The 20,657-nt window shown below is 41.5% G+C and overlaps 1 protein-coding gene across 1 annotated transcript in view; it reads right to left on the reverse strand.

Moving 5' to 3' along the window:
• ADAMTS12 (ADAM metallopeptidase with thrombospondin type 1 motif 12) overlaps nucleotides 1-440 on the reverse strand; it is a 374,445-nt gene extending 374,005 nt beyond the window's left edge. The window contains exon 1 of the mRNA XM_033852779.2: nucleotides 16-440. Coding sequence (XP_033708670.1) covers nucleotides 16-142 — 127 coding nt within the window. The 5' untranslated portion in view covers nucleotides 143-440. The remainder of the gene's footprint in view (nucleotides 1-15) is intronic.
• Between the last annotated feature and the right edge of the window lie 20,217 nt (nucleotides 441-20,657).

Consider the following 20,657-nt stretch of genomic DNA (forward strand, 5'->3'; position numbering starts at 1 on the left):
AGAAAAGCCACTAACCTTGCCTCCTGTCCGGGAAGAGCACAGGGCCCGGCTGAGGTTGTCTCCCATAGCAAAGGGCCCCCAAGTTTAGGAGCTGAGCCACCACGGAGAGCTTTGCAAACCAGCTCCTCTGTGCACATGGCATGGTTCAGTTGTTGCGGAGAGAAAAGTCAACAAGTTTTAGCTCAAGAAATCAAGTCCTCGCCTGTGGCCGAGCAAGAAGATGCAGGGGTGCATGGTCCAGGAGTGGGGAGGGGGAAGCTGCAAGGCTGCCCACGATCTCCCTTTGCTCTTTTAAGCAGAAAGGGGCTAGTTACCTTTCCGTCCCCTCCCTCCTCCCGAAAGTGGAGTGATTCAGATGACAGCGTCTGCTTTCCGTGGGGTGCGGAATGGGTCAGAGCGGGAGGGCGCAGCCCACCCCCGATCCCCACCCCTCTGCCTTGGGCGCCAGGCCTCCTCGAAGACAGCTCCGCGCATCTTCCTCCGGGACTCCCACCCCCGCGCTCCGCCGGCCCCGCCCAGAGCCCGGCCAAGCCGGCCAAATAGGGGAGCCCCGGGGAGAGTCACCCTGGGCGGGACTCCGAGTGAGAGGCCCCCCCAGGCCAGCCCCTCATACAGGCGGAAAATGTTGAGCGCAGGGATGGGGCAGAGAGGACCCCACTCCCTGACCCTCCTCAGCTCAGTGCTGCCCCCTTTCCGGCCTTTCCCAGTTCCCGAACTTTTCCCACCATTGCTCTACCAAGGCTCCTCAGACGGTCTCTGCGATTCTCTTCCAGGCCCGGCTAGGGCTTTCATTTGAAAAAGTAACATGCAATTTTTCTCTTTGCCAAGTCACACAAAGGGAAATGGTCTGTTCAAATGCTAGTTCAACCCTGGACAAGTCCCTTCATCTGTACCATGAGGCTATGCATAGGACCACAGGACGATGAGCCACTCTGAGTCTGCAGGTCTCTCTAGTGCTTTTCTAATTTCCTAAGCCTACCTCCACTCACCCAAAAGGAAACCCGGAGAGCAGAGGAAGTAAGTCAGCCCAAGAAGGTGTCAAGGTATTTCTCCAGTTCACCTGCACAGGCTGACCTTGGAAGAGGAAACCATTCAGGGGCTCAAGCTTTACCTCAACGAGCTAATGCTGCAAACTAGGGTGCTTGTCAGGCATCCTGAGAACTTCCTGGGATAATCCAGCCAAGGTTTTCACCTCTGGGCTGAAACGGGCCTCCTTATTCCATTCAGGAGGAATTTGGCCCCATATTGGTTCTCCATGGCTTCCAACCATCCATACGTGCTCAGTGAGAGGAGGGGGGCAGGGTACCAACTCATCCAACCTTGCCCACGGCCAGTGCTGCCAAGTCAAACAGTGATCCAAGTACAAGGTGGTCCTCACAAGCCTGGGGCGGGTAGTTTGAAGGACTTCAGACTGGATACGTACACACCACGACATTTCAAGGGGTAAGTATAAGACTCCTGTTATTGCCATTACAAATTCCCAAAAGTTTGGTGACTCAAAACAACACAGATTTAGTATCTTCCAGTGCTGGTGGTCAGAAGTCTGAGACGGGTCTCCCTAGGCTAAATCAAGGCATTAGCCCAGCTGCATTCGTTTCCCGAGGCCCTTTCCTTTCCTTCCGCCATTTTCAAAGCCAGTAAGGGCCAGTTGGGTCTCTTAAGTCGCATCATCTTGACACTATCCCTTTTTCTTCCCTTCTCCATTTATAAGGACCCTTGTGATTATGTTAGATCCACCCAGATTATCCAGCTCAATCTTTTTATCTTATAGTCAGCTGATTAGCAACCTTAATTCCATCTGCAACCTTATCCTCTTTGCCATACATTACAGGTTATATTGTGCTGTCATAGGCCAGTCATAGAACTGCTCTGAGCCTCTTGTCCTGTTACATAAATATTAGGGAAGAAGAGCATAGCTTGAGTCCAAAGGGGATACAGAGAAAACAGGCATGTCTAGTGAAATGTCATGAAGACCCAACAGTAGGGCAGTTGCAAAGGCACTGAAGAACCACTTTGGGCTAGAACTCTTTGTTTCTTTCCCTCTTCTCCTCTTCCCCTCCCCCTTGCCCTTCTCCTCCTCCTCTTCTTCCTCCTTCTGTTTCTTCTTCTTTTTTTTTTTTTTCATTGTACGCGGGCCTCTCACTGTTGCGGCCTCTCCCTTTGCGGAGCACAGGCTCCGGACGCACAGCCCCAGCGGCCATGGCTTACGGGCCCAGCCGCTCTGCGGCATGTGGGATCCTCCCGGACCGGGGCACGAACCCGTGTCCCCTGCATCGGCAGGTGGACTCTCAACCACTGCGCCACCAGGGAAGCCCCATTTTTTTTTTTAATTGAAGTCTAGTTGATTTACAATGTTGTGTTTGTTTCAAGTGTACAGCAGAGTGATTCAGTTATACATATATATATATTCTTTTTCAGGGTCTTTTCTCTGCTTTTTTTTTTTTTTTCCCAAGTACTGTGGAAGCGACTCACATAATTGCACCTACTGGTGCAACTACCAATTCACGTCTCCAATTTCAGCAAGTTTTCAACATGGCTCAGCACATATATGCATCCTGCTATTATTCCAAGACTGAGTTCCTCTTACTCTCTCCAGAATTTATAAAATTCCTCCAAAGCCTGGTGTTAACTCAGGGTAGAGGGAAGAATTAATCCTGCTCAACTCTTCCTCTGCTCAGTGGGAAAAGGAAACAAATCCTTTTGGTGACCAAGGTTGGTAGCAATAAAAAAGCCAACTGCCTTTCCTGATATGTCCTCTATAGAGAGCACAGCTGGGAAGCAGTGCATCGTCTCCAAAATATCCCATGGCTGATGCAAATATGCTACCATTGAAGAAAAACTACAAACACATGTAAAATCCAACTGTTAAATAAGAGGTAGGAACAGCAAACATTTACTACATGCTGACTATTTACTGGACATTGCCCTGTATCTGCATTACTTTATTTAATCTTCACAAAAACCTATTAATTAGACAGGTAATATTATTATCTTTGGATTGCAGATGAGAAAACAGACACTGAAAGGTTAATAACTGCCTAGGATCACATCACCGTGAAGCGGAAAGCTAGGGTGAAGCAGTGAAGGTCAGAGAAATGAAAAGACTTAGCCAAGACACCAGGTAGAATCAAATATAGAACTGTCTCACTTCCTTGTAATGTCTTCATCCACAGAGAGTGAAGGAACTAAGAATACCAACATATAGACATTATCATAGTGTCTCAGGTAGTGGTTTAGTTCTTCTGGTAAAGTGTTTTCCATGTAAAAAAACAAATTGAGACAAAATATTTAAAATGCTTCACAAAGAGTTTCCTCTGTTACATAAGCAAATAAGGCATAAAAAATTCATACTTTCCTTAAAAACCTGTAGAAGAACAAGGGATGGCTGAAATTCAAGGAAAATTAGCTCAAGGCATTTTTCAAAGCTGTCATTAACGCTGGAAAGACAAAAAACTGACATCAGCCAAGAAAACCAAGCCTGACTTGGCCCCAAGTATTACAAATGAATATGCCACAAAAAGAGAATTAACATCTGTTAGTCCTACCCAAATACCACAACCACCACCTCATAACGGCAATCATAGTATCATACTCTCTAGTTTACAGAGTTCTTTTCGTAAGCCAAGTCAGAGGATGGAAGGGAGAAGAGTCTTCCTCTGAGGTTTTCGAGCGTAGTTAGACCTTAACTGTGCTTGGAAGTCAAAAAACATTACCTTCAACAATCATACATTTTAATATTGTTGTCACAAGTACTATTTTCTTTTAAACCTCTCTGCAGTCCTTGAAAGAAGATGGGGATGGTATTTGTAACCCTCAGGACTGTCAGTTCACTTTTATTCTTCCACCCATTTGTATTCAACGTATAATCGGATCAATAATAAGCACTGCCCACTCTGTACATTCCCAACACCCAGGGAGTTTGTCTTCCTGGCTCAATTTGAAGACCCTAGAATCTATTCATTGCAGATTTTGTAAAGCTACCTGGCTTTGTACTAAGTGGATGCCATTGGACCATTCCTCAGACATCGTAATTAATCCATTTGATTAAAGAAACAATGTCATGCCAATGCCCCTTTGAAAGCCATGGCTGAGAAAGCCATGGATCCCTGATTATAAAGACATACTATTGGCTGAAAGAAAACAGTGCATCTCAGAAAAAAAAAGGTGCAGCACTTGGATCAAAATGTTGCAGTAAATGGAAAGTAACATCAGTTTGGGATCAACTTAAGCCTAATCAAAATGAAATGTAACAAGGGTTTACTAGGGTTGATGGAAGGAGATCCACATGGGTGGTCTCCCAGAGGGAGCCCAGGTGGGGTAAGGGGGGGATAGGGCTTGTGGAAAGGGGTCAGAGCCTCAGCAATGTAAAAAGGACATCTGTGTAGGATAGCTGCCCAATGAATTGTATCAGAGCCAGAGCAGAGTGAGAAGGGCACCCCCCTAAGAGGGGATGTCCCAGCAGGGTGTTGAAATACCGGCAGGGTAAGGAGGCGTGGGGTGATGGTGGCAACTGAGGCAGTGACTGGAGGTTGGTTACATACAGGGGGATTGATTAAATAAGTTAACACAGCAAGGATAATGGGAGTCAAGTTTCTCACTGCCAGTGAAGGGAAGTACCAGTCAGAAAAGAGAAAAAAGTAGAATGAATTCTGTGACGTTGTATTGTAACTGAATCCATAGTTGGAACCCATAGCTGTTGATGTATGTATCGATGTATACAGAAATAAAGATATAAATGTGCATAAGTGTTACGTATATGTGTGTATGCGTACATATATTCCCTAGGCCTGTCCGTTTGAGTATGTTGGAGCAACAACACCCCAAAAGCAATGAACACGTCTGACACTCAGATCTTGGATTCTAAATACCATTCTCCACTAAAGGAACTAGGACTCCTTAAAGAAATGGCTTAGAGAAAACAGAAGATGAGCCTGAATCATTTTATTGCTCAAATAACAAAAAGACAAACAAAAAAACAACAAAAAAAAGCCAACAACAACAAAGAAAGACTCAAAGAAAGATGAGAGCACATCAAAAGGAGAGAGGAGCTAGCATGAAAGAGCACCCACTAGCCGAATCTAGGAAAGTTTAAGCAAAAATACACAATAGTAATACGTTATTAGACATAAAATAAGAACCATGAATCCATACTGATACAAATAGATAAATGAATAGAAAGGTCGATGATGGACGGAATCTTTATATAATTTTAAAGTACCTCCTCCCAAATATTTATTAATTATAAAGTACTCAAAAGAGTAGAGTGCAGAAGCCTAGCAGGTATCACCTTAATCGAGTTAACAAAGTAAACAGCATCAGTGAGGTGGAAAATCAAAACTGCACACTCCCTGATAGGCTTCAGTGAGAACAACATCATTTGTGTGAAACCTCTGCCAGAGATATATAGCCGGAATCTAACAATGCGGAAACATCAGACAAACCAAAATTGAGGGACATTCTACAAAATAGCTGGCTTTTTATCTTCAAAAGGCCATGAAAATCAAAAGAAAACTGAAAAACTCTTCTAGATTGAAGGAGACCAAAGAGATATAACAATTAAATGCAACACATGAGTCTGAATAGGATCCTTTTGTTACAAAAGACATTGTTGGATCAATTAGTGAAACTTGAAAGGGGACAGAGTATTGGATGGTAGTACCGTTTCACTTAATTTCCTGATTGTGATTGTTGTGGTTTTGTAGAAGAATGTCCTTGTTTGTTAGAGGTATATACCTTGAAGTATCAATATTTGAAGGTGATGAGACATCTAGTTGACAACTTAAATAATTTAGAACACAAAATGTTTTCTGCTTTCTTTTAACTTCTCTTCCAACTTTTCTGTAAGTTTGAGATTGCTTCTAAATAAAAAACATCAAATGTAACAATCTGTTCTCATTCTTTAAAATAATTTAACACTTGGTGGAGATGCTATAGAATTGGGAATTAGAGAAGCCTAATAATGAGAGGTTAGTGGTCAATTAAGTGCCCATGTATGGTAGTCTCTGAGCACCCATGCTGACAGCTGTGGATGTTACCATTGTCAGACTGGTCCTATGTTGGTCCTGAACCACATGGGCACCAGTCCTTTTCTAACACTCTGCCTTAAAGATTAAGCCTGAATTAAAGAATAGTGTGCTCACTGTTCCCAAAGAGAGGAAGAAATTAGGGATGGAATGTATCGGGGAACCTTTGAATACTACTACCTTAGCAAAAAGAGAATACCTCATTTATTCATTCAACAAATATTTATTGATTGCCTACTATGTCCAGGCATTGAGAGTATAGCAATGAAGGAAATAGAGACTCTTTCCTCATGCTTGAATATGTCCTAGTTTGAGGTTGTGGGAATCAGGGGTAAAGGAAATAAACAAACAAACAAATATGTACTATGTAAGATAGTGGTAAGAGCAGCAGAGAACAATAAGCAGGCTAAGGAGGACAGTGAGTGACTGAGAGGGGTGGGTTTCTATTTTATATAAGGGGGCCAAAAATGGCCTCCCTACTAAGATGATATTAACAGAAACCTGAAAAAAATAAGAGTCTGAGGAAAATAGCTATCTGGTAGAAGAATATTCCAGGCCAGGGAAACAGTAATAGCAAAGATCCTCAATTGGGAAGAAATATGCTAGGAGGACATGGAAAATTGAGGAGGGTGGTGTGGCTGGAGCATGCGGGCAAGGGGAGAATGGTGGGAGAGGGAGAGAGGGGAAAGCATGAAGATCCCTAGTGGGGACTTTAAATTTTACCCTGAGCAAATTAAGAAGCCATTGCTGGTTTTGAATAGAGAAGTGACTTAGGATTTACAAGGATCTCTTTGGTTGCTGGGTTGAGAATGGCTGTAGGGAGGGAAAGGCAGGAGCACAGAGAGCAGTTAGGAGGTTATTGAATTAACTCTGGTAAGAGATAATGGTGGGTTACATCAGGTGGTAGCAAAAGACATGGTGGGAATCACTCAGATTCTGGATTTATTTTGAAGGTAGAGCCAACAAGACTTTCTAATGAATTGGATGTATGGTATAACAGAAAGAAAGAACTCAAGGATGATGACAAGGTTCAGAATTGCCAATAATTGAGATGAGGAAGATGGAAGGTAGAATAGGTTTGATAAGGGTGGGGAAATCAGAAGCTCAGTTGGAGACATGCTAAGATGTCTCTTAGACATTTGAAAGGAAATGTCAACAAGGCCATTGGATATACAAGTCTAGAGTTCAGAGAGGTTCAGATTGAAGGTGTACATATGGACATCACAGGTATATAGATGATATTGACAGCCATGAAATAGAATGTATGAATGTAGCAGAGAAGAAAAGAGGCATGAGGACTGTACTCTGGGTACTGTAGACTAAATATTTGTGTCTTCCCAAAATTCGTATGGTGAAATTCTAACCCCCAATGTGATGGCATTAGGAGGTGGAGTCTTTGGGAAGTGATTAGGTCATGAGAACGGAGCCTTCTTGAATGGGATTAGCATCCTTATAAAAGAGAACCCAGAGAGGCCCCTCCCCCATCCACAATGTGAGGACACAGCAAGAGATGGCTCTCTCTGAACCAGGAAGCATGTCTCACCAGACACTGAATGTTCCATTGCCTTGATCTTGGACCTCCCAAGCTCCAGAATTGTGAGAAATAAATATCTCTTATTTATAAGCTACCCAGTCTATGGTATGTTTGTTACAGCAGCCCGAATGGGTTAAAACATTGGTGGGGGGATGAAATACAGAGGAATCAGCAAAGAAGACTGAAGGGTGGCCAACAAGGTAAGAAGAGAATCAGGAAAGTGTGGTACCTTCGAAATCGATATACCACAGTGATTCACTAGCTCTAACTGGAGGTAAGGACAGGAGAGGAGTCCTTGCTCTCTATACCCACTTGTGTGGAAGAAAAAATGGAAGAAAGAGACCAAAGACTGAGTTTGTTCAGTTAAGAAGCAATAACTCCACCCACTGATATTGATTGGCCAAAAAGTCCGTAACGGACTTTTTGGAAAAAACTCTTACGGAAAAACCTGAACGAACTTTTTGGCCAGCCCAATAACTGTAGCTCAGTCAAGGTCCTTGAAACCTGACCAAATTAGAAATTCTGTCATGGAGAGTGGTGTCAAGAAGGGATGGGAGTACCAAGGAATGTCCACAACCCTAGCTCACCTCATTCTTTATATTCTCTGAACATGCTGAGCTCAACCAGAGCGTACAAGTAGACTGGGCTGAGGTTCTCATCAGAGACCAGCTAAGTGTCAGTATTTATCACTGTTCTTTGATCTCTTCCTGGGATCATTGAGAGCAGAACATCAACTGTGCCCTTAAGAAACTTTGAAGTGAGTAAATGAGATTAGTTCAGGTAACAATAAGGATATATAATAATAGTACCCACCCTTTTTTTTTTTTGCTTTATTGAGGTATAACTAACATAAAATAAACTGAACATGTTTAAAGTATACCATTTCATGTGTTTGTACATACACACTTGTGAAACCATCACCACAATAAAATTTGACATGTACATGTGTGTGCAAGCGTGTGTGTGTATGTGTGTGTATGTGTGTGTGTGTATGTGTCAGACCCGAAGTTTCCTCTTGCTCCTTTGTAATCCCTTCCTCCTGTCCCTACTTGCATCACCCCCAACCACAGGAAGCCACTGCCCTGCTTTCCTTCACTGGAGATTAGCATTTTCTAAAACTTTACATAATGGAGTCATATAGTATATACTCACTTTTATCTGTCTTCATTCATTCAGCATAATTATTTGTATGTTTTGTGTGCCAATACTCTGCTCCTTTTTATTTCTGCATAGTATTCCATCATATGGATCTACCACAATTTGTCTATTCATTCACTTTGTTATTAATTTATCTGCTAACCACTGGAAAAAATGATGGAAATAAAGCTTAGTCATGGGCACCTCATCTAAAACCAGGCAGATGTGTGCATACCACTAGTTCATGTTAGAGATCTTTCCTCAACATTTATGAAGGTCCCTAATTGCTCAAAAAAACTTTATTTCCATGGACAGTATATATTTCTCCTCAGGATGAAGTGCTTTAAAAGATACACATCAAAATAATGAAAAATCATCTTTGAAGTTGACCCTGGATTAAGATAAAAGATCTCTTGATGGTGGTGTAAAGATAAACTCCCCTGCCAGACCCAAGGAGAGGTTATCTTCACAGCCATGGGATGGGTCTTTGTAGCACTTTGATTCTCCAGAGCACGGATAGCCAGACTCAGTGCTCTCGCGAGGCCCAGGGGATGGCTGGCAGAGGGCAAGGTACTCTGCTAACACCTTTATCCACCCTGGCTGTTCTCTCCAAATGGTGCTGCCAGGGTTGCCTCCTTGGCAACGAGAAGGCCTCCTTTGTTGCTTCATAGCCCTCTGAGTGTTGCTGATAACACAGACTCACACTATTAGTTACTTGTTTTGCTTTCCTGCTAAATCTGTACCAAGTCTCCTGAGAGGTCCCCAAGAGCAAAGGGTTGTATTGATTCAGTCACTGCTTCCTGCAGTGGCCGTGATCAGATTAAGGTGCTGCGATTCATCTTTTGAAGGGGAGAGAGGTGATATGTGTATGGATAGACGGATGGAGCCTTTGCAACCCAGTGTGAGAAAATTCAGTACACAGGCTATGTTTATTGAACATATGGCTTAGTGTGTAAGACAGGCAGAAGTCTATGAAAGTCTTATAGAAAGAAGTGATGCTATCATGTGGTGAATTAAAAAGTGACAACTGGAGCTGCATTTCCTGCAGTGAGATTCAGGTTAATGAATCTTATGACTGGTTATGATTGATTTTCCACTTGATTATAAACTGAAGGTACAGACTATGTTTTATTTCTGCATTTCCCTCAAAGATAAAAATGGTAAATGAATATTTGATCGGAGGATGGGTGTGTGGGTGGGTGACTTACTGGAGAATATTCTGGGGAATGATCTGCCTTGATGCCCATGGAAACGCCCCTCTGTTAAGAGTTGGCTTCCTCTCCTCAATCCCACCTGACCTTGGGAAATCGATTCTGGTCTTAGTATTAGACTATCCTCTCCTCTCTTTGCCCTCAGGAATAAGTGCTCACCTGTGCGTATTTGTTAAAAGCAAACGTTAACAATAGAAATCACCAGTCACTGCAGCAAGGAGGGGTTTGTTAGCACTGATACTTGTTACAACAGACAATATGTACCTCAGCAGAAGGTGGGGCATCGGCCACTGATCAGGGGACTGTGGCAGCGCTCTGAGCACCCCCTCTCTGTCACTTCTGAACATGGTCCTGGCTCCAGCATCTAATCTTGGCACATAGACAAGAAAGAAGAACCCCTGGCTGGCGCTCTGCTGGTGAGGATTTGGAAAGTGAAACCAACATCCCACGTCACAGGCAAATTTTTACTGGGGAGAAGGGGATACAATATCTACAATTTACTTCAAAATATTTTTTATCAATAATATTGGTATGTATTACTTTTAATGTACACCCTAGAAAAACGATATGAACCTTGAGAAGTGTTAGGTAATATTTAATCAAGAGTTCATACTGGGACTTCCCTGGTAGCACAGTGGTTAAGAATCTGCCTGCCAATGCAGGGGACACGGATTCGATCCCTGGTCCGGGAAGATCCCACCTGCCACAGAGCAACTAACCCTGTGCACCACAACTACTGAGCCTACGCTCTAGAGCCCGCGAGCCACAACTACTGAGCCCACGTGCCACAATTACTGAAGCCTGCATGCCTATAGCCCATGCTCCGCAACAAGAGAAGCCACTGCAGTGAGAAGCCCGCGCACCGAAACGAAGAGTAGTCCCCACTTGCCACAACTAGAGAAAGCCCGCCCACAGCAGCAAAGACCCAATGCAACCAAGATAAATAAATAAATAAATAATTTTATTTAAAAAAAAAAGTTCACACTACAAGTCAGCAATTAAAAGTACTTCAACTATCTTTCTCTCTGATAAATGCCAGATGTTTTTAAACTAGAATCCTAAAGATATGTGGCTTGAGGAGGATATTGTAGAGACACTCCCAACCTTACACAAACAGGATGTAATATCTAGGAAAAGGGATTTCCAGTTTCAATCTTGATGGGGTAACAGAAATGCAATTTTCCCTTTTGGTGTAAATGACTAAAAATATAATGGGCAAAATATATGAAACCATGGTTTCAGACACTACAACAAGCAGCACAGGACTACAATCCCTGAAAGAAAGCAAACAAGTGATGCGAGCCCAGCAATTACCCAGATTACTGCCTAGAGAGAGTTTGCAGGCTGCAGTGCAGGGAGGGGGACCCCAAACAGCTTAATGGTCTCTCTGAATTGAGGATGCAGTTAGGAATTCGAGGAAGCCAAAGTAGCTAAGAGTTTGCCGGACAGATTATGGAAGAGGAGAGACATGCACAGAGAGGTCTGCTGCATGTAGAGAGAGTCTCAGAAATGTGTAGCAGATTCCCTGCAAGCCTTTAACTGAGTACTTCTCAGCCCATGCATGGGAATAAACTAACTGAAGCAGGAGGAATAATTTAATAAAAGAAAACACTGGAAAGATTCAGGTGGAACAACTCCAGTGATTACACAGTGCTAGAAATAGTTTGCTTTCCCACCAGTCAAATTGGAAAATAGCCTTACAATACACAAGGCATCAGAAGGATGTTGCCTCAATAGTGGAACAAAATTATACCTGGAATAAATGTTGTCCTGGTCTCACTTAGCAAAACTTAAAAGCAAGCCTTCATGGGATTAACATATACACACTACTACATAAAAAATAGATAACCAACAAGGACCTGCTGTATAGCACAGGGAACTGTACTCAATATTTTGTAATAGACTATAAGGGAAAATAATCTGAAAAGACAGAAATATATATATATATATATGTATATATATATATATATAAAATGATTTCAATAAGTGATGCTGAAAGAACTGTATAAATTAAATGCATGAAAAAAAATTAACTTTGACCCTGAAATCACAACATATACAAAAATTAACTTCAAAGACATCATATTTCTCTTTCAAGTGAAATTTAAGAGCTAAATATATCGAATTTTAGAAGAAAACTTGGGAGAAATCCTTACTTAACTTGGGTTTGGCAAAGATCTCTTAAATAAAACCCCAAAGTACAAATGCTAAAAGAAAAGAAATCAATTAATTGGCCTTCATCAAAAAACACTGTGATGAAGATAAAAAGGTAAGTCATGGACAAGGAGAAAATATTTACAAAACATATATCTGAAAAATGGCGTGTCTCTTAAATATATAAAGATCTCTTACAACTCAGTAAGAAAAAGACAAACAACCAATAAAAATAGGTGAAATATTTAAATGAGAACTTCACAAAAGATAGCTAATAAACCCATGAAAAGATTATTAACATCATTTTTCATTAGGGAAATGCAATTTGAAACTACAAGACGTAATAAAAATGGGCAGAAGATGTAAATAGACATTTCTCCAAAGAAAACATACAGATGGTCAACAGATACATGAAAAGATGCTCAACATCACTAATTATTAGAGAAATGCAAATCAAAACTACAATGAGGAGACAACACCTTCAATTAGCTTGGCGTCAACCGCAGACACCACTGCATCCCTGGGATATCCTACTCCACCTGCGCATGAGCGTCTCCTGTTTCCAGGTGTAAATAGAGACTGGGTGGAGGGAGATTGCAGACTGCAAGAGGAATGACCATAAGGAGGAGGGAAATTCGGACACAGAGACCCAGGAGGAATGCCATGTGACTACTGAGGCAGAGATTGGAGTTATTCCGCCTCAAGCCAAGGAATGCCAAGGATTGCTGGCCAGTAGCAGAGGCCAGAAGAAACCCGTGTGACTGACAGGGTCTTGGTGCTCTGGCCAGGTGTCAGGACTGTGCCTCTGAGGTGGGAAAGCCGAGTTCAGGACATTGGTCCACCAGAGACCTCCTGGCTCCACGTAATGTCAAACGGCAAAAGGTCTCCCAGAGATCTCCAGCTCAATGCTAAGAGCCAGCTCCACCCACTGACCAGTAAGCTACAGTGCTGGACACCCTATGCCAAAAAACTAGCAAGACAGGGACACAACCCTACCCATTAGCAGAGAAACTGCCTAAAATCATAATAAGTTCACAGACACCCCAAAACCCACCACCAGACGTGGTTCTGCCCACCTGAAAGATCAGATCCAGCCTCATCCAGCAGAACATGGGCACCAGTCCCCTCCACCAGGAAGCCTACACAACACACTGAACCAACCTTAGCCACTGGGGGCAGACACCAAAAACAACAGGAACTACAAAACCGCAGCCTATGAAAAGGAGACCCCAAACACAGTAAGTTAAGCAAAATGAGAAGACAGAGAAACACACAGCAGATGAAAGAGCAAGGTAAAAACCCACCAGACCAAATAAATGAAGAGGAAATAGGCAGTCTACCTGAAAAACATTTCAGAATAACAATAGTAAAGATGATCCAAAATCTTGGAAATAGAATGGAGAAAATAAAAGAAACATTTAACAAGGACCTAGAAGGACTAAAGAGCAAATAAACAATGATGAACAACACAATAAATGAAATAAAAAATTCTCTAGAAGGAATCAATAGCAGATTAACTGAGGCAGAAAAACAGATAAGTGACCTGGAAGATAAAAGAGTGGAAATAACTACTGAGAGCAGAATAAAGAAAAAAGAATGAAAAGAATTCACGACAGTCTCTGAGACATCTGGGACAATATTAAATGCACAAACATTCAAATTATAGAGGTCCCAGAAGAAGAAGAGAAAAAGAAAGGGACTGAGAAACTATTTGAAGAGATTATAGTTGAAAACTTCCCTAATATGGAAAAGGAAATAATCAATCAAGTCCAGGAAGCGAAGAGAGTCTCATACAGAATAAATCCAAGGAGAAGCATGCCAAGATACATATTAATCAAACTATCAAAAAATAAACACAAAGAAAAAATATGAAAAGCAGCAAGGGAAAAGCAACAAATAACATAAAAGGGAATCCCCATAAGGTTAACAGCTGATCTTTCAGCAGAAACTCTGCAAGCCAGAAGGGAGTGGCAGGACATATTTAAAGAGATGAAAGGGAAAAATCTAGAGCCAAGATTACTCTACCCAGCAAGCACCTCATTCAGATTGAACAGAGAAATTAAAACCCTTACAGACAAGCAAAAGCTAAGAGAATTCAGCACCACCAAACCAGCTTAACAACAAATGCTAAAGGAACTTCTCTAGGCAGGAAACATGAGAGAAGGAAAAGACCTACAATAACAAACACAAAACAATTAAGAAAATGATAATAGGAACATACATATTGATAACTACCTTAAATGTAAATCGATTAAACAAAAGACATAGACTGGCTAAATGGATACAAAAACAAGACCTGTATATATGCTGTCTACAAGAGACCAACTTCAGGCTTAGGGACACATACAGACTGAAAGTGAGAGGATGGAAAAAGTTATTCCATGCAAATGGAAATCATAGAAAGCTGGAGTAGCAACTGTCATATCAGACAAAATACACTTTAAAATAAAGACTGTTACAAGAGACAAAGAAGGACACTACATAATGATCAAGGGATCAATCCAAGAAAAAGATATAATAATTGTAAATATTTATGCACCCAACATAGGAGCACCTAAATACATAAGGCAAATGCTAAGAGTCATAAAAGGGGAAATCGACAGCAACACAGTCATAATAGGGGATTTTAACACCCTACTTTCACCAATGGACAGATCATCCAAAATGAAAATAAATAAGGTAACATAACCTTTAAATGATACATTAAACAAGATAGACTTAATTGATATTTATAGGACATTCAAACCGAAAACAATAGAATACACTCTCTTCTCAAGTGCTCATGGAACATTCTCCAGGATAGATCATATCTTGGGTCACAAATCAAGCCTTAGTAAATTTAAGAAAATTGAAATCATATCAAGTTTTCCAACCACAGCACTATGAGACTAGATACCAATTACAGGAAACAATTTGTAAAAAATACAAATGCATGGAGGCTAAATAATACACTACTAAATAACCAAGAGACCACTGAAGAAATCAAAGAGGAAATCAAAAAGTACCTAGAAACAAATGACAATGAAAACACTAAAACCCAAAGCCTATGGGATGCAGCAAAAGCAGTTCTAAGAAGGAAGTTTATAGCAATACAATCCTACCTCAAGAAACAAGAAAGAGCTCAAATAAAGAACGCAACCTTACACCTAAAGCAATTAGAGAAAGAAGAACAAAAAAACCCAAAGTTAGAAGAAGGAAAGAAATCATAAGGATCAGAGCAGAAATAATGAAAAAGAAATGAAGGAAACAATAGCAAAGATCAAAAAAATAAAATCTGGTTCTGTGAGAAGATAAACATAATTGATAAACCATTAGCCAGACTCATCAAGAAAAAAAGGGAGAAGACTCAAATCAATAGAAGTAGAAATGAAAAAGGAGAAGTAACAACTGACACTGCAGAAATACAAAAGATCATGAAAGATTACTACAAGCAACTCTATGCCAATAAAATGGACAACCTGGAAGAAATGGACAAATTCTTATAAAACACAACCTTCCAAGACTGAACCAGGAAGAAATAGAAAATATAAACAGACCAATCACAAGCACTGAAATTGAGGCTATGATTAAAAATCTTCCAACAAACAAAAGCCCAGGACCAGATGGCTTCACAAGTGAATTCTATCAAATATTTAGACAAGAGCTAACACCTATCCTTCTCAAACTCTTCCAAAATATAGCAGAGAGAGAAACACTCTCAAACTCATTTTACAAGACCACCATCACCCTGATACCAAAACCAGACAAAGATGTCACAAAGAAAGGAAACTCCAGGCCAATATCACTGATGAACATAGATGCAAAAATCCTCAACAAAATATTAGCAAACAGAATCCAACAGCACATTAAAAGTGTTATACACCATGATCAAGTGGGGTTTATCCCGGAATGCAAGGATTCTTCAATATATGCAAATCAATCAATGTGATAAACCATATTAACACACTGAAGGACAAAACCATATGATCATCTCAATAGATGCAGAAAAAGTGTTTGACAAAATTCAACACCCAGTTATGATAAAAACCCTCCAGAAAGTAGGCATAGAGGGAATGTTCCTCAACATAATAAAGTCCATATATGACAAACCCACAGTCAACACTGTTCTCAATGTGAAAAACTGAAACTATTTCCTCTAAGATCAGGAATAAGGCAAGGTTGTCCACTCTCACCATTATTATTCAAGAAAATTTTGGAAGTTTTAGCCTCAGCAATCAGAGAAGGAAAAGAAATAAAATGAATCCAAATCAGAAAAGAAGAAGTAAAGCTGTCACTGTTTGCAGATGACATGATACTATACGTAGAGAATCCTAAAGATGCTACCAGAAAACTACTAGAGCTAATCAATGAATTTGGTAAAGTAGCAGGATACAAAATTAGTGCACAGAAATCTCTTGCATTCCTACACAATAATGAAAAATCTGAAAGAGAAATTAAGGAAACACTCCCATTTACCATTGCAACAAAAAGAATAAAATACCTAGGAATAAACCTACCTAAGGAAACAAAAGACCTGTATGCAGAAAACTATAAGACACTGATGAAAGAAATAAAGATGATACAAACAGATGGAGAGATATATCATATTCTTGGATTGGAAGAATCAACATTGTGAAAATGACTATACTACCCAAAGCAATCTACAGAGTCAATGCAATCCCTGTCAAACTATGAATGGTATTTTTCACAGAGCTAGAACAAAAAATTTCACAATTTTAATGGAAACACAAAAGACCCCAAATAGCCAAAACAATCTTGAGAAAGAAAAATTGAGCTGCAAGAATCAGGCTCCTGGACTTCAGATTATACTACCAAGCTACAGTAATCAAGACAGTATGGTACTGGCACAAAAACGGAAATATAGATCAATGGAACAGGATAGAAAGCCCAGAGATAAACCCATGCACACATGGTCACCTTATCTTTGATAAAGGAGGCAAGAATATACAATGGAGAAAAGACAGCCTCTTCAATAAGTGGTGCTGGGAAAACTAGACAGCTACATGTAAAAGAATGAAATTAGAACACTCCTTAACACCATACACAAAAATAAATTCAAAATGGATTAAAGACCTAAGTGTAAGGCCAGACGCAATGAAACTCTTAGAGGAAAACATAGGCAGAACACTCTATGACATAAATCACAGCAAGATCCTTTTTGACCCACCTCCTAGAGTAATGGAAATAAAAACAAAAATAAACAAATGTGACCTAATGAAACTTAAAAGCTTTTGCACAGCAAAGGAAACCATAAACAAGACCAAAAGACAACCTTCAGAATGGGAGAAAATATTTGTAAATGAAGCAACTGACAAGGGATTAATCTCCAAAGTTTACAAGCAGCTCATGCAGCTGAATATCAAAAAAAGAAACAATGCAATCCAAAAATGGGCAGAAGACCTACACAGGCATTTCTCCAAAGAAGATATACAGATTGCCAACAAACACATGAAAGAATGCTCAACATCATTAACCATTAGGGAAATGCAAATCAAAACTACAATGAGATATCATCTCACACCGGTCAGAATGGCCATCATCAAAAAATCTATAGACAATGAAAGCTGGAGAGGGTGTGGAGAAAATGGAACCCTCTTGCACTGTTGGTGGGAATGCAAATTGATACAGCCACTATGGAGAACAGTATGGAGGTTCCTTAAAAAACTAAAAATAGAACTACCATGCGACCCAGCAATCCCACTGCTGGGCATATACCTTGAGAAACCATAATTCAAAAAGAGTCTTGTACCACAATGCTCATTGCAGCTCTGTTTACAGTAGCCAGGACATGGAAGCAACCTAAGTGTCCACTGACAGATGAATGGATAAAGAAGATGTGGCACATATATGCAATGGAATGTTAGTCAGCCATAAAAAGAAACGAAACTGAGTTATTTGTAGTGAGGTGGATGGACCTAGAGTCTGTCATACAGAGTGAAGTAAGTCAGAAAGAGAAAAACAAATACTATACGCTAACACACATATATGGAATCTAATATATATATATATATATATATAGTTTTGAAGAACCTAGGGGCAGGACAGGAAGAAAGACTCAGACGTAGAGAATGGACTTGAGGACATGGGGAGGGGGAAGGGTAAGCTGGAACGAAGTGAGAGAGTGGCATGGACATATATACACTACCAAATGTAAAATCGATAGCTAGTGGGAAGTAGCCGCATAGCACAGGGAGATCAGCTCGGTGTTTTGTGACCACCTAGAGGGGTGGGATAGGGAGGGTGGGAGGGAGACGCAAGAGGGAGGAGATATGGAGATATATGTATACGTACAGATGATTCACTTTTTTATAAAGCAGAAACTAACACACCATTGTAAAGCAATTATACTCCAATAAAGCTGTTTAAAATAAATACATGTTCTGCATGATTTCAATCGTTTGAAATTTGTTGAACCTTGATTTTGGCCCAGCATATGGCCTATTTTGGTGAGTGCTCTGTATATAGTTGAATAAAGTATATATTTTCTGGTTGGTGAGAATAGAGTGTAGAACTTACCGTTAAGATGTGCCTCTTGGGGCTTCCCTGGTGGCGCAGTGGTTGAGAGTCCGCCTGCCGATGCAGGGGACACGGGTTTGTGACCCGGTCTGGGAAGATCCCACATGCCGCGGAGCGGCTGTGCCCGTGAGCCATGGCCCCTGAGCCTGCGCGTCCGGAGCCTGTTGCTCCGCAACGGGAGAGGCCACAACAGTGAGAGGCCCGCGTACCGCAAAAAAAAAAAAAAAAAAAAGATGTGCCTCTTGGGCTTCCCTGGTGGCGCAGTGGTTGAGAGTCCACCTGCCGATGCGGGGGACGCGGGTTCGTCCCCCGGTCCGGGAGGATCCCACATGCCGCGGAGCGGCTGGGCCCGTGAGCCATGGCCGCTGAGCCTGCGCCTCCGGAGCCTGTGCTCCGCAGCGGTAGAGGCCGCAGCAGTGAGAGGCCCGCGCACCGCAAAAAAAAAAAAAACAAACAGATGTGCCTCTTCTGGGGTTTTGACTGAAAGCCTGGACTATTTACCTATTCTCCTCCACTTTATCAGGCTTGAACTTCAATCTCTGTTGCCCCAGCACCTTGTGGCTCTTGAAATATCTGCTCAGCTGAGTAGCCCTTCAACTCTTGTTTTCTGCTGGATATTGTGAGCACCTGCCCTGCTGTAGTAATCAGCCTTTAAGATAGTCTCAACGACCCCTGCTTCCTAGTAATCATACTCTTGTATAACTCCCGTCTCCTTGAGTGTGAACTTGATTTACTGACTTGCCTCTAAACAATAGAATATAGCAGAAGTGGTGGGCATGTCTCTTCTGTTGTTTCGTTCTAAAAAGACTCCAGCTTTCATGCTGGGTTCCCTCTCTCTTCCTCTCTCTCCCTCTCTAGCCTCCCTCATCAGTCGCCCTGGTGGAAATCAGCTGCAGTAATGTGAAGCAGCCCTGCGGAGAATCCCACATGGTGAAAGTTGAAGATCTGCCAGCAAGCATGTGAGTGAGCTTAAAGGCAAATCCCTCTCCCTAGCACTCATGCCTTCAGATAAAACCACAGCCCCACTGATACCTTAACTGAAACCTCAGGAGAGACCTTGAGCCAATGACACTATGCTGCACCTGGATTCCTGACCTACACAAACTGTGGAATAATGTTTTGTTTTGTTTTGTTTTGTTTTGCGGTAACGTGGGCCTCTCACTGTTGTGGCCACTCCCGTTGCGGAGCACAGGCTCCAGACGCGCAGGCTCAGCGGCCATGGCTCACAGGCCCAGCCACTCCGCTGCATGTGGGGTCTTCCTGGACCGGGGCACGAACCCGTGTCCCCTGCTTCGGCAGGCGGACTCTCAACCACAGTGCCACCAGGGAAGCCCAATGTTTATTTTTTTAAGCCATAAAGTTTCAGCATAAATCATTATCTCGGAAGAGATAACTCATGCAGAGAGAAGTGAATAAATGGGAAGAAGGAGATCAATTCAGGAATTTTTTGTCTTCAGGGTTTTTGTTTCTGTTCTTGAGAACAGGATAACAGGACCTACTAGATTGGGTTAGACTGGTTTTATGGGAAAATGAGAAATAAAGAATTACTCTTGGATTTTAAGCTTGAACAGTTAAGTGAATAGTAATGCCATTTACTAAGATTGAGAAAACTGAAGGAAAATCAGAAACCATGTAGAAATGTCAAGCAGCAGTTGAATTTACAACTCTGGAGTTCTGGGGATAAAAGTCTGGAAATCAGATTTGGGATAACAATAGTATCAACCTCACCCATTGTGAGCATTGGGTGAGATAATGCAGAACCTTTGGCACAGTGCACACGGTTGTTATCTGTAGTGGGTAAAATTATGTCCCCAAAAAAGATATGTTCAAATCCTAGCCCCTGATTCCTGTGAATGTGATCTTGTTTGGACATAGGGTCTTTGCAGATGAAAGTAATTAGAATGAGGTCATCCTGGATTAGAGTGGACCCTAATTCAATGACTAGTGCCCTTATAAGGAGATAAAATAGAGACACAAAGATAGACACGGAGAGGAGAATGCCATCTGAAGACAGAGACAGAGATGAGAGTGATGCAATTACAAGACAAGAAATTACCTTCGACCCCCTCAGAAGCTAGGAGA

Source organism: Tursiops truncatus, chromosome 3 (genome assembly GCF_011762595.2).
Source record: "Tursiops truncatus isolate mTurTru1 chromosome 3, mTurTru1.mat.Y, whole genome shotgun sequence".
Taxonomy (NCBI): domain Eukaryota; kingdom Metazoa; phylum Chordata; class Mammalia; order Artiodactyla; family Delphinidae; genus Tursiops; species Tursiops truncatus.